Genomic DNA, 14,545 nt, shown 5'->3' on the forward strand with positions numbered 1-14,545 from the left:
ACCCCTCACCAGGGATCACACACCTCACCCTGGGAACACTGGCACACACCCCTCACCAGGGATCACAAGCACACACCGCTCACCAGGGAACACACGCACACACCCCTCACCAGGGATCACACACATCACCCTGGGAGCACTGGCACACACCCCTCCCCAGGGATCACACACCTCACCAGAGATCACATGCACACACCGCTCACCAAAGATCACACACCTCACCAGGGATCACACACCTCACCTTGGGAACACAGGCACACACCCCTCACCAGGGATCACAAGCACATACCACTCACCAGGGATCACTCGCACACACCCCTCACAATAGATCACACCCCTCATCATGGATCACACACACACCCTGGGAACACTGGCACACACCCCTCACCAGGGATCACACCCCTCACCAGGGATCACACCCCTCACCAGGGATCACACACACACACAGCTCACCAAAGATCATACACCTCACCAGGGATCACACACCTCACCCTGGGAGCACTGGCACACACCCCTCACCAGGGATCACATGCACACATCGCTCACCGGGGATCACACACCTCACCCTGGGAACACTGGCACACACCCCTCACCAGGGATCACACCCCTCACCAGGGATTACATGCACACACCGCTCACCAAAGATCACACACCTCACCAGGGATCACACACCTCACCCTGGGAGCACTGGCACACACCCCTCACCAGGGATTACATGAACACATCGCTCACCAGGGATCACACGCACACACCCCTCACCAGGGATCACATGCACACACCGCTCACCAAAGATCACACACCTCACCCTGGGAACACAGGCACACACCCCTCACCAGGGATCACAAGCACACACCCCTCACCAGGGATCACACACCTCACCCTGGGAGCACTGGCACACACCCCTCACCAGGGATCACATGCACACACCTAACCAGGGATCACACACCTCACCCTGGGAACACAGGCACACACCCCTCACCAGGGATCACAAGCACACACCTCTCACCAGGGATCACATGCACACACCCCTCACCAGGGATAACACCCCTCACCAGAGATCACATGCACACACCCCTCACCAGGGATCACATGTACACAACGCTCACCAAAGATCACACACCTCATAAGGGATCACACACCTCACCCTGGGAACACAGGCACACACCCCTCACCAAGGATCACAAGCACACACCGCTCACCAGGGATCACAAGCACACACCCCTCACCAGGGATTACACACCTCACCCTGGGAGCACTGGCACACACCCCTCACCAGGGGTCACATGCACACACCTCACCAGGGATCACACTCCTCACCAGGGATCACATGCACACACCGCTCACCAAAGATCACACACCTCACCAGGGATCACACACCTCACTCTGGGAACACAGGCACATACCCCACACCAGGGATCACAAGCACACACCGCTCACCAGGGATCACACGCACACCGCTCACAAGAGATCACATCCCTCACCAGGGATCACACGTACACACCCCTCACCAGGGATCACACCCCTCACCAGGGATCACATGCACGCACCGCTCACCAAAGATCACACACCTCACCAGGGATCACACACCTCACCCTGGGAACACAGGCACACACCCCTCACCAGGGATCACAAGCACACACCGCTCACCAGGGATCACACGCACACACCCCTCACCAGGGATCACACCCCTCACTAGGGATCACACGCACACACCCCTCACCAGGGATCACACACATCACCAGGGATCACACTCACACCCCCCTCACCAGGGATCACACGCACACACCCCTCACCAGGGATCACAAGCATACACCGCTCACCAGGGATCACATGCCCACACCCCTCACCGGGGGTCACACACCTCACCAGGGATCACACGAACACACCGCCACACCTCACCAGGGATCACACACCTCACCCTGGGAACACATGCACACACCGTCCACCAGGGATCACACCTCTCACCAGGGATCACACACCCCTCACCATGGATCACTCCCCTCACCAGGGATCACATGCACACACCTCACCAGGGATCACACCTCTCACCAGGGATCACACACCCCTCACCATGGATCACTCCCCTCACCAGGGATCACATGCACACACCTCACCAGGGATCACACACCTCACCCTGGGAACACAGGCACACACCCCTCACCAGGGATCACAAGCACACACCCCTCACCAGGGATCACACACCTCACCCTGGGAGCACTGGCACACACCCCTCACCAGGGATCACATGCACACACCTAACCAGGGATCACACACCTCACCCTGGGAACACAGGCACACACCCCTCACCAGGGATCACAAGCACACACCTCTCACCAGGGATCACATGCACACACCCCTCACCAGGGATCACACCCCTCACCAGAGATCACATGCACACACCCCTCACCAGGGATCACATGTACACAACGCTCACCAAAGATCACACACCTCATAAGGGATCACACACCTCACCCTGGGAACACAGGCACACACCCCTCACCAAGGATCACAAGCACACACCGCTCACCAGGGATCACAAGCACACACCCCTCACCAGGGATTACACACCTCACCCTGGGAGCACTGGCACACACCCCTCACCAGGGGTCACATGCACACACCTCACCAGGGATCACACTCCTCACCAGGGATCACATGCACACACCGCTCACCAAAGATCACCCACCTCACCAGGGATCACACACCTCACTCTGGGAACACAGGCACACACCCCACACCAGGGATCACAAGCACACACCGCTCACCAGGGATCACACGCACACCGCTCACAAGAGATCACATCCCTCACCAGGGATCACACGTACACACCCCTCACCAGGGATCACACCCCTCACCAGGGATCACATGCACGCACCGCTCACCAAAGATCACACACCTCACCAGGGATCACACACCTCACCCTGGGAACACAGGCACACACCCCTCACCAGGGATCACAAGCACACACCGCTCACCAGGGATCACACGCACACACCCCTCACCAGGGATCACACCCCTCACTAGGGATCACACGCACACACCCCTCACCAGGGATCACACACATCACCAGGGATCACACTCACACCCCCCTCACCAGGGATCACACGCACACACCCCTCACCAGGGATCACAAGCATACTCCGCTCACCAGGGATCACATGCACACACCCCTCACCGGGGGTCACACACCTCACCAGGGATCACACGAACACACCGCCACACCTCACCAGGGATCACACACCTCACCCTGGGAACACATGCACACACCGTCCACCAGGGATCACACCTCTCACCAGGGATCACACACCCCTCACCATGGATCACTCCCCTCACCAGGGATCACATGCACACACCTCACCAGGGATCACACACCTCAACCTGGGAACACACGCACACACTCCTCACCAGGCATCACACACACACACCTCACCAGGGATCACATACCTCATCAGAGATCACTCGCACACACCCCTTGCCCTGGGAACACACACACACACCCCTCACCTGGGATCTCCTGCACAGACCCCTCATCAGGGATCACACGCACCGCCCCTCACCAGGCATCACACGTGCACACCCCTCACCAGGGAGTACACACACCCCTCATCAGATATCACACACACATAACCCTCACCAGGTATCACACACACACACACCTCACCAGGGTTCACACACACCCTTCACCAGGGATCACACGCACACTCCTCACCAGGAATCACACAAACACCTCACCAGGGATCACATGCACACACCCCTCATCCTGGGAACACACACGCACCCTCAGTGCACAGTGTGCAAAGACCCTGAGGCCAGTCCTTGATGGTACCACAGTAAAGCCAAACCTTGAGGCATGGACAGTATGAGGAGACCCTTAGCAGTCCTTGAGGCATGGACAGTATGAGGAGACCCTGAGGCAAGTCCTTGAGGGCACGGGCAGTGTGCAGAAACACTGAGACTGAGTGTCTGTACAAGCACTGAGTGTCTGTACAATAGACTGCTTTAGGACTGAGTGCCTCTACAAGACACTGCTTTAGCACTGAACATGTGTACAAGAGACTGCTCTAGGGTTGAGCGCCTGTACAAGAGACTGCTCTAGAGCGGAGTGTCTGTACAAGAGACTGCTCCAGGGTTGAAAGTCTGTACAAGAGACTCGTCCAGGACGGATTGTCTGTACAAGAGACTGCTCTAGGGTTGAGAGTCTCTTGCTCTAGGGCGGAGTGTCTATACAAGCACTGAGTGTCTGTACAATAGACTGCTTTAGGTGTGAGTGCCTCTACAAGACACTGCTTTAGCACTGAACATTTGTACAAGAGACTGCTCTAGGGTTGAGCGTCTGTACAAGAGACTGCTCTAGAGCGGAGTGTCTGTACAAGAGACTGCTCCAGGGTTGAGAGTCTGTACAAGAGACTCGTCCAGGACGGAGTGTCTGTACAAGAGACTGCTCTAGGGTTGAGAGTCTCTTGCTCTAGGGCGGAGTGTCTATACAAGCACTGAGTGTCTGTACAATAGACTGCTTTAGGTGTGAGTGCCTCTACAAAACACTGCTTTAGCACTGAACATTTGTACAAGAGACTGCTCTAGGGTTGAGCGTCTGTACAAGAGACTGCTCTAGAGCGGAGTGTCTGTACAAGAGACTGCTCCAGGGTTGACAGTCTGTACAAGAGACTCGTCCAGGACGGAGTGTCTGTACAAGAGACTGCTCTAGGGTTGAGAGTCTCTTGCTCTAGGGCGGAGTGTCTGTACAAGCACTGAGTGTCTGTACAATAGACTGCTTTAGGACTGAGTGCCTCTACAAGACACTGCTTTAGCACTGAACATTTGTACAAGAGACTACTCTAGGGTTGAGAGACTGTACACGAGACTGCTCTAGGGTGGAGTGTCTGTACAAGAGACTGCTCTAGGGCTGAGAGTCTGTACATGAGACTGCTCTAGGACGGAGTGTCTGTACAAGAGACTGCTATAGGGTTGAGAGTCTGTACACGAGACTGCTCTAGGGCGGAGTGTCTGTACAAGAGACTGCTCTACGGTTGAGAGTCTGTACACGAGACTGCTCTAGGGCGGAGTGTTTGTACAAGAGACTGCTCTAGGGTTGAGAGTGTCTGTACAACAGACTGCTCTAAGGACGTGCACACAAAGCACTGAGTGCCTGTACAAGAGACTGCTCTAGGACGGAGTATCTGTACAAGAGACTTCTCTAAGGAAGTGCAGACAAAGCACTGAGTGTCTGTACAAGAGACTGCTCTAGGACGGAGTATGTGTACAAGAGACTGCTCTAAGGACGTGCAGACAAAGCACTGAGTGTCTGTACAAGAGACTGCTCTAAGGAGGTGCAGACAAAGCACTGAGTGCCTGTACAAGAGACTGCTCTAGGACGGAGTATGTGTACAAGAGACTGCTCTAAGGAGGTGCAGACAAAGCACTGAGTGTCTGTACAAGCGACAGCTCTAAGGACGTGCACACAAAGCACTGAGGGGGTGATTCTGACCCCGGCGGTCTTAGACCGCCGGGGCCAGGGTCGGCGGGAGCACCGCCGACAGGCCGGCGGTGCCCCGCAGGGCATTCTGACCGCGGCGGTAAAGCCGCGGTCAGACCGGCAACACTGGCGGTCTCCCGCCAGTGTACCGCTGCCCTGTTGAATCCTCCAAGGCGGCGCAGCTAGCTGCGCCGCCGAGGGGATTCCGACCCCCCCCTACCGCCATCCAGTTCCCGGCGGTCCGCCCGCCGGGAACCGGATGGCGGTAGGGGGGGTCGCGGGGCCACTGGGGGCCCCTGCAGTGCCCATCCCACTGGCATGGGCACTGCAGGGGCCCCCGTAAGAGGGCCCCTACAAGTATTTCACTGTCTGCTTGGCAGACAGTGAAATACGCGACGGGTGCAAATGCACCCGTCGCACCTTCCCACTCCGCCCGCTCGATTACGAGCCGGCATCCTCGTGGGAAGGTCGTTTTCCCCTGGGCTGGCGGGCGGCCTTTTGGCGGCCGCCCGCCAGCCCAGGGGAAAACTTGAAATACCCGCCGCGGTCTTTTGACCGCGGCGCGGTATTTTGGAGGGCGGAATTCTGGCGGGCGGCCTCCGCCGCCCGCCAGAATCAGAATCACCCCCTGAGTGAGCTAAAGTTACTTGACAGAACTCTAACTGCCGAATTTCTGTATGTGTAAAATCTGAAGCTATCATGCCTCTGTATTTTTATTACATTTTTTGGGATAGTTATCATGAATTACAGCTTCATTTAGAACTTGCCTGATGGAATACTCCCTCACAAATGTGATGGATATCGCATCCGCTTTATTATGTGATTCTGCGACATTTACCACCTAATTATGGATTTACTGTGTTTGCCACATAATTTACAAAACTGTCCGTGTCTCTCTGCAGAATGGTTTGGGACAAGTCATTTTGATGATGAAATATGTATTTCACAAGGAACCGTGTAAAATCTCCCATATCGGTCACTGTAAAATATGGGTTTTATTCCACTGCATTCTGTGCAATAAAATGACCCAAACATCTCATACATAAAAAATACATAAGGATTGACTCTGTACTATGGTCCAACATTGCCTTTGAGGGGGTTGTGGTTTGTAAGATTTCACCAGATATATTAACTTGTTTATTTCGATAACATTTGCTTGAAAAAAGCTGTTTTTTCAAAGTGCATCTAACAACAACAGTGCCTGGGATTACCTATTGATTGAATTATTCTTAAGCAACGGACGATGTGGATGGGGGAGTGGAGTTAGGCAATTCTGTGGAGGCTGCATTTAGTACATAATTAGGCGTTTACTGAGTTTGCCATATAATTTTCAACAGAATTTGGAAACTTTGCAGATTTCACAATTTTGTTTTCATCTCAAATGTATAACAATAATACAGATAGTGGATGTGCTGCATAAATACCAAGCATTTAGTATATACCTATAAAATAATACATGTGTATATCGTCCAGAGGGGGCGCAGGGAGACCTATGCGGAAACTGAGGCATGGGATTGTTGTGGATTTACAAGCTGTGCGTTATGCCGCCATCTGGTGGTTATACTGGGTAAGGCAACAAGCAAACACGCGTTTGTACTGTATTGAGTCTCGCGTTTGCTCGAGTTAGAGCTGTTAATGTAGTAAATTCCTACCTGGACTTTTCTTGCCACTTAAATTAAAAATGAGAAGTAAAACGGTTTCACATAAGCGAGCCGATTGAAAGCGCCACGGCCGCCATGAGCGTGAAGGAGACACACAAAAGGAAAAACAAGTTTGCTCATGGGTCAAATGTGCAATTATCCATGTAACAGGGTGGATGGCCAAGGCGGTAACAAAACCTCCCAAAGGAGGGACAAACATAAAGCATTTACCAATCTCATCAAAGGATTTTTGAAGGGCAAGCCCAGGAAGAGTGGTAGTGATGGGCGTGAGGTGAGTGTGGTTAAAAGCCCAGATAGATCACAACTCGAGCTAAAAACTTCAGTGAACTTCCACTCTAGTTGGAATTTTTGACACATGATGCTGCTGACCCCAGGGGAGGGGGGCTGTGTGTGTGACCCACGGGGAGGGAGGCTGTGTGTATGACCCATGGGAGGGGGGTGGCGTGTGTGTGACCCAGGGGGATGGGAGCTGTCTGTGTGTGACCCAGGGGAGAGAGGGCTGTGTGTGTGACCCAGGGGAGAGGGGGCTGTGTGTGCGACCCAGGGGGAGGGGGGCTGTGTGTGTGACCCAGGGGGGAGGGGGCTGTGTGTGTGACCCAGGGGGAGAGGGGGCTGTGTGTGTGTGTGACCCAGGGGGAGGGGGGCTGTGTGTGTGTGACCCAGTGGGAGGGGGATGGTGTGTGTGTGACTCAGGGGGAGGGGGGCTGTCTGTGTGACCCAGGGGGAAGGGGATGGTGTGTGTGTGACCCAGTGGGAGGGGGATGGTGTGTGTGTGATCCAGGGGGAGGGAGTGGTGTGTGTGTGTGACCCAGGGGAGAGGGTGCTGTGTGTGTGACCCAGGGGGAGGGGGATGGTGTGTGTGTGACCCAGGGGAGGGGGATGGGGTGTGTGTGACCCAGGGGGAGGGGGGCTGTGTGTGTGACCCAGGGGAGGGGGAGAGGATGGGTGTGACCCAGGGAGATGGGGGCTGTGTGTGTGACCCAGGGGGAGGGGGGCTGTGTGTGGGGGAGGGGGGCTGTGTGTGTGACCCAGGGGGAGAGGGGTCTGTGTGTGTGACCCAGGGGAGAGGGGGCTGTGTGTGTGACCCAGGGGGAGGGGGGCTGTGTGTGTGTGACCCTGGGAGAGGGGGGCTGTGTGTGTGTGACCCAGGGGGAGGGGGATGGTGCGTGGGTGACCCAGGGGGAGGGGGGCTGTGTGTGTGACCCAGGGGAGGGGGAGAGGATGGGTGTGACCCAGGGAGATGGGGGCTGTGTGTGTGACCCAGGGGGAGGGGGGCTGTGTGTGGGGGAGGGGGGCTGTGTGTGTGACCCAGGGGGAGAGGGGTCTGTGTGTGTGACCCAGGGGAGAGGGGGCTGTGTGTGTGACCCAGGGGGAGGGGGGCTGTGTGTGTGTGACCCTGGGAGAGGGGGGCTGTGTGTGTGTGACCCAGGGGGAGGGGGATGGTGTGTGTGTGACCCAGGGGGAGGGGGGTGGTGTGTGTGTGTGACCCAGGGGAGAGGGTGCTTGTGTGACCCAGGGGGAGGGGGGCTGTGTGTGTGACCCAGGGGGAGGGGGATGGTGTGTGTGTGACCCAGGGGAGGGGAGCTGTGTGCGTGACCCAGGGGGAGGGGGGTGGGGTGTGTGGGACCCAGGGGGATGGGGGCAGTGTGTGTGACCCAGGGGGAGGGGGGCTGTGTGTGTGACCCAAGGGGATGGTGTGTGTGTGACCCAGGGGGAGGGGGATGGTGTGTGTGTGACCCAGGGGGAGGGGGGCTGTGTGTGTGTGACCCAGGGAGGTGGGCTGTGTGTGTGACCCAGGGGGAGGGGGGTGGTGTGTGTGTGACCCAGGGGGAGGGGGATGGTGTGTGACCCAGGGGGAGGGGGTGGTGTGTGTGTGACCCAGGGGGAGGGGGATGGTGTGTGTGTGATCCAGGGGGAGGGGGTGGTGTGTGTGTGCGACCCAGGGGCGAGGGTGCTGTGTGTGTGACCCAGGGGGAGGGGGGCTTTGTGTGTGACCCAGGGGGAGGGGGATGGTGTGTGTGTGACCCAGGGGGAGGGGGGCTGTGTGTGTGACCCAGGGGAGGGGGATGGGGTGTGTGTGACCCAGGGGGAGGGGGGCTGTGTGTGTGACCCAGGGGAGAGGGGGGCTGTGTGACCCAGGGGAGGGGGATGGGGTGTGTGTGACCCAGGGGGAGGGGGATGGTGTGTGTGTGACCCAGGGGGAGGGGGGCTGTCTGTGTGACCCAGGGGGAGGGGGATGGTGTGTTTGTGACCCGGGGGGGAGCTGTGTGTGTGACCCAGGGGGAGAGGGAGGGTGTGTGTGTGACCCAGGGGGAGGGGAGCTGTGTGTGTGACCCAGGGGAGGGGGATAGGGTGTGTGTGACCCAGGGAGATGGGGGCTGTGTGTGTGACCCAGGGGGAGGGGGGCTGTGTGTGTGACCCAAGGAGGGGGCTGTGTGTGTGACCCAGGGGGAGGGGGATGGTGTGTGACCCAGGGGGAGGGGGGCTGTGTGTGTGTGACCCAGGGGGATGGGGTGTGTGTGTGACCCAGGGGAGGGGGATGGTGTATGTGTGACCCAGGGGGAGGGGGATGGTGTGTGTGTGACCCAGGGGGAGGGGTGGTGTGTGTGTGTGACCCAAGGGGATGCTGTGTGTGTGACCCAGGGGGATGCTGTGTGTGTGACCCAGGGGGAGGGGGGCTGTGTGTGTGACCCAGGGGGAGGGGGACGGTGTGTGTGTGACCTAGGGAGGGGGGCTGTGTGTGTGACCCAAGGGGATGCTGTGTGTGTGACCCAGGGGGAGGGGGGCTGTGTGTGTGACCCAGGGGGAGAGGGACGGTGTGTGTGTGACCCAGGGGGAGGGGAGCTGTGTGTGTGACCCAGGGGAGGGGAGCTGTGTGTGTGACCCAGGGGAGGGGGATGGGGTGTGTGTGACCCAGGGGAGAGGGGGCATTGTGTGTGACCCAGGAAAAGGGGGGGGCTGTGTGTGTGTGACCCGGGGGGATGGTGTGTGTGTGACCCAGGGGGATGGGGATGGTGTGTGTGTGACCCAGGGGGAGGGGGGCTGTCTGTGTGACCCAGGGGGAGGGGGATGGTGTGTGTATGACCCAGGGGGAGGGGGTGGTGTGTGTGTGTTGTGTGACCCAGGGGAGAGGGTGCTGTGTGTGTGACCCAGGGGGAGGGGGACGGTGTGTGTGTGACCCAGGGGGAGGGGAGCTGTGTGCGTGTAACCCAGGGGAGGGGGATGGGGTGTGTGTGACCCAGGGGGATGAGGGCAGTGTGTGTGACCCAGGGGGAGGGGGGCTGTGTGTGTGACCCAAGGGGACGGTGTGTGTGTGACCCAGGGGAGGGGGATGGTGTGTGTGTGACCCAGGGGGAGGGCGGCTGTCTGTGTGACCCAGAGGGAGGGGGCTGTGTGTGTGTGACCCAGGGAGGGGGGCTGTGTGTGTGACCCAGGGGGAGGGGGGTGGTGTGTGTGACCCAGGGGGAGGGGGTGGTGTGTGTGACCCAGGGGGAGGGGGGTGGTGTGTGTGTGACCCAGGGGGAGGGGGTGGTGTGTGTGTGTGACCCAGGGGGAGGGGGGCTGTGTGTGTGACCCAGGGGGATGAGGGCAGTGTGTGTGACCCAGGGGGAGGGGGGCTGTGTGTGTGACCCAAGGGGACGGTGTGTGTGTGACCCAGGGGAGGGGGATGGTGTGTGTGTGACCCAGGGGGAGGGCGGCTGTCTGTGTGACCCAGAGGGAGGGGGCTGTGTGTGTGTGACCCAGGGAGGGGGGCTGTGTGTGTGACCCAGGGGGAGGGGGGTGGTGTGTGTGACCCAGGGGGAGGGGGTGGTGTGTGTGACCCAGGGGAGGGGGGTGGTGTGTGTGTGACCCAGGGGGAGGGGGTGGTGTGTGTGTGTGACCCAGGGGGAGGGGGGCTGTGTGTGTGACCCAGGGGGAGGGGGATGGTGTGTGTGTGACCCAGGGGGAGGGGGGCTGTGTGTGTGACCCAGGCAAAGGGGGGCTGTGTGTGTGACCCAGGGGAGGGGGATGGGTTGTGTGTGACCCAGGGGGAGGGGGGCTGTGTGTGTGACCCAGGGGAGAGGGGGTCTGTTTGTGTGACCCAGGGGAGGGGGATGGGGTGTGTGTGACCCAGGGGGAGGGGGATGGTGTGTGTGTGACCTAGGGAGGGGGGCTGTGTGTGTGACCCAAGGGGATGCTGTGTGTGTGACCCAGGGGGAGGGGGGCTGTGTGTGTGACCCAGGGAGAGGGGTGTGTGTGTGTCACCCAGGGGGAGGGGGGCTGTGTGTGTGACCCAGGGGAAAGGGGGGCTGTGTGTGTGACCCAGGGGTAGGGGGTGTCACCCAGGGGGAGGGGGCTGTGTGTGTCACCCAGGGGGAGGGGACCGTTGCTTGTGGGTGACAGCCGCTCTGTGTGACCCTGGGCGAGGGGACGAGGGGGGGGTACTTACTGCGATGGCCTGTAACCGCTCCTGCTGGTTTACAGCTTCAGGGCTCCTGAGGGGAGAAGCAGCGGGCGGGGGCGGGGGGCAGGGGGGCAAGGGCAGAGATTGGGGAGACACAGGGGAGATGGGGAGAGACACAGCGGAAGTGGGGAGCGAACAGAGGAAGAGATGGGGAGAGCCAGAGGGGGACAAAGGGGGTGATGGCATGGAGAGGGAGAGTTTGGAGTGAGAGCGAGGAAGATTTGGGTGAAAACAGGAGGAGAGGAAGAGAAGTGGGGGGACAGAGAGACAGATGGTGAGACAGTGAGAGACGGAGAGAGACACACAGAAGGGAGTTACATGGGGTATGGAAGAGAGACAAGCACAGATGGACGGAGGGAGATGGAGAGACAGACAAAGCAGGGGTGAGGAGGGGACAGACAGAGGGAGGGATGGGGAAGGGGAGATGGGAGAGAAGAAATCAGCAGATTAGATTCATGTAAACAAGTCCTGACGTCAACGAAGCAGCAGACAGACTAGTAATGAGAAACAACCAGAAAACTTCTATCAGAGTGAAAGAGTGAGACGAGACCCCTCCCGGAGAGGGCTGAGGAAACAAGCACATCTCTGTGGCAACCACACTCCCGCAGGCACCCACTGTGAGTTTACCATAGCTCCAAGACTCCTGCGGTGGTCACTGACACGCTTGTCGCACCTCGCACCAATGACACTTGTGCAACCAGGGAAACACCTGCCACCACTGACACTTGTGCACCCACTGACACATCTGTCACCACTGACACGTGCACCCACTGACACACCTGTCACCAATGACACTTGTGGAACCACTGAAACACCAGTCACCACTGACACTTGTGCAACCACTGACACACCTGCCACCAATGACACTTGTGCAACCACTGAAACCCCTGCCACCAATGACACTTGTGCACCCACTGACTCATCTGTTACCACTGACACGTGTGCCACCACTGACACACCTGCCACCACTGACACTTGTGCAACCACTGAAACACCTATCACCACTGACACTTGTGCAACCAGTGAAACACCTGCCACCAATGACACTTATGCACCCACTGTCTCATCTGTTACCACTGACACTTGTGCCACCACTGACACACCTGCCACCACTGACACTTGTGCCACAACTGACACACCTGCCACCACTGACACTTGTGCAACCAGTGAAACACCTGCCACCACTGACACTTGTGCAACCACTGACACACATGTGCCACCACTGACACTTGTGCAACCAGTGAAACACCTGCCACCACTGACATTTGTGCAACCACTAACACACATGTGCCACCAATGACACTTGTGCCACCACTGACACACCTGCCACCACTGACACTTGTGCAACCAGTGAAACACCTGTCACCACTGACACTTGTGCACCCACTGACACACCTGCCACCACTGACACTTGCGCAACCAGTGAAACACCTGCCACCACTGACACTCGTGCACCCACTGACACACCTGCCACCATTGACACTTGCGCAACCAGTGAAACACCTGCCACCACTGACACTTGTGCAACCGCTGACACACATGTGCCACCACTGACACTTGTGCAACCACTGACACACCTGCCACCAATGACACTTGTACAACCAGTGAAACACCTGCCACCGATGACACTTGTGCACCCACTGACACATCTGTCACTACTGACACATGTGCACCCACTGACACACCTGTCACCAATGACACTTGTGCAACCACTGAAACAGCTGTCACCACTGACACTTGTGCAACCACTGAAACACCTGTCACCACTGACACTTGTGCAACCAGTGAAACACCTGCCACCAATGACACTTGTGCACCCACTGGGACCCACATTAGTTGCTATTGCTTTTACCAGTGCCTATTGCTTTCTATGCTATTTTCTGATTGCTAATGTGTATACCATGGTGTGTTTACTTACCTATAGTTGAGGTATTGCCTATACAGTATTTCTGTATTTATGTTACTATAATAAAGTACCTTTATTTTCGTAACACTGAGTGTTTTCTTTCATGTGTGCGAGTGCTGTGTGACTGTACTGATATTGCATACGCTTTGCATGTCTCCTAGATAAGCCTTGGCTGCTCATCCACAGCTACCTCTAGAGAGCCTGGCTTCTAGACACTGCCTACACTTCACTGAGAGGGGATGGGATACCTGGACCTGGTATAAGGTGATAGCACCATAGGTGTCCACCACACACCAGGCCAGCTTCCTATGCCACTGACACCTTTCACCACTGGCAGACCCGTTACCCCCAGCCCACCGCTCAGCACGGACACACCCTCTCTCACTGGCACGCCCACACCCCGGGGGACCACTCCCCGTGAGACCCAGGTGCTGTCACCTGAGACCAGAGGTGTAGTGAGCCCCATGGCTTGCACACCGCTATAAACTGCAGTATTTACTGGAAGCCTTGCCCCGCCCCCCGGATGACGCATGGACCGTGTGAAGCAGGGGCGGGTGGGCACTGGTGCCAGCTCTCTGTGCCCTCGGCCCACTGCTTGCCCCTCAGCCCCAGGACCCGACCAGGGACGGGCTGGTTCCTCCGCTCCTTGCATCCAGATGAAGAAGTCCTGAATGTGCCCGGGGGCCCGTCGAGGGGCCCGCGGCAGAGGGGGTGTTATGCACCTCGCTGCTCTGAACACGGGTGTGTGCCACGGTGTATAACTGTACAGCGCCTGGTGAGAAGCCAGACACCCTCAGCACATCTGAATCAAAACCTTCTTTTAATCCTCGGTGACATGGTGCGCAGACAATCTCCAAAAAGCGAACCTTGCTGGGAATCTACATCACTGTCCCAGCCTGGCTGGGCTCCGTGTGCGCAAAACACTTCACACGGGAACTTCTGCAAAGTTCACGAAAGGCAAACAAATGATTGCTCAAAGTATAGAAAACTGTTTCAATGCACTCATTTTACCTCTTTATACAATGTTTCAACGACGCCTCGATGCGCTGTGCTGCATGTGA

At 57.7% G+C, this 14,545-nt stretch overlaps 1 protein-coding gene across 2 annotated transcripts in view; it reads right to left on the reverse strand.

Moving 5' to 3' along the window:
* PALM (paralemmin) overlaps positions 1-14,545 on the reverse strand; it is a 190,018-nt gene that overhangs the window by 63,713 nt on the left and 111,760 nt on the right. For both annotated transcript variants that reach the window (XM_069215580.1, XM_069215579.1), the window contains exon 2: positions 11,564-11,609. In XM_069215580.1, the coding sequence (XP_069071681.1) occupies positions 11,564-11,609 (46 nt within the window). The remainder of the gene's footprint in view (positions 1-11,563; positions 11,610-14,545) is intronic.

This window comes from Pleurodeles waltl, chromosome 12 (assembly GCF_031143425.1).
Source record: "Pleurodeles waltl isolate 20211129_DDA chromosome 12, aPleWal1.hap1.20221129, whole genome shotgun sequence".
NCBI classification, from domain to species: Eukaryota; Metazoa; Chordata; class Amphibia; order Caudata; family Salamandridae; genus Pleurodeles; species Pleurodeles waltl.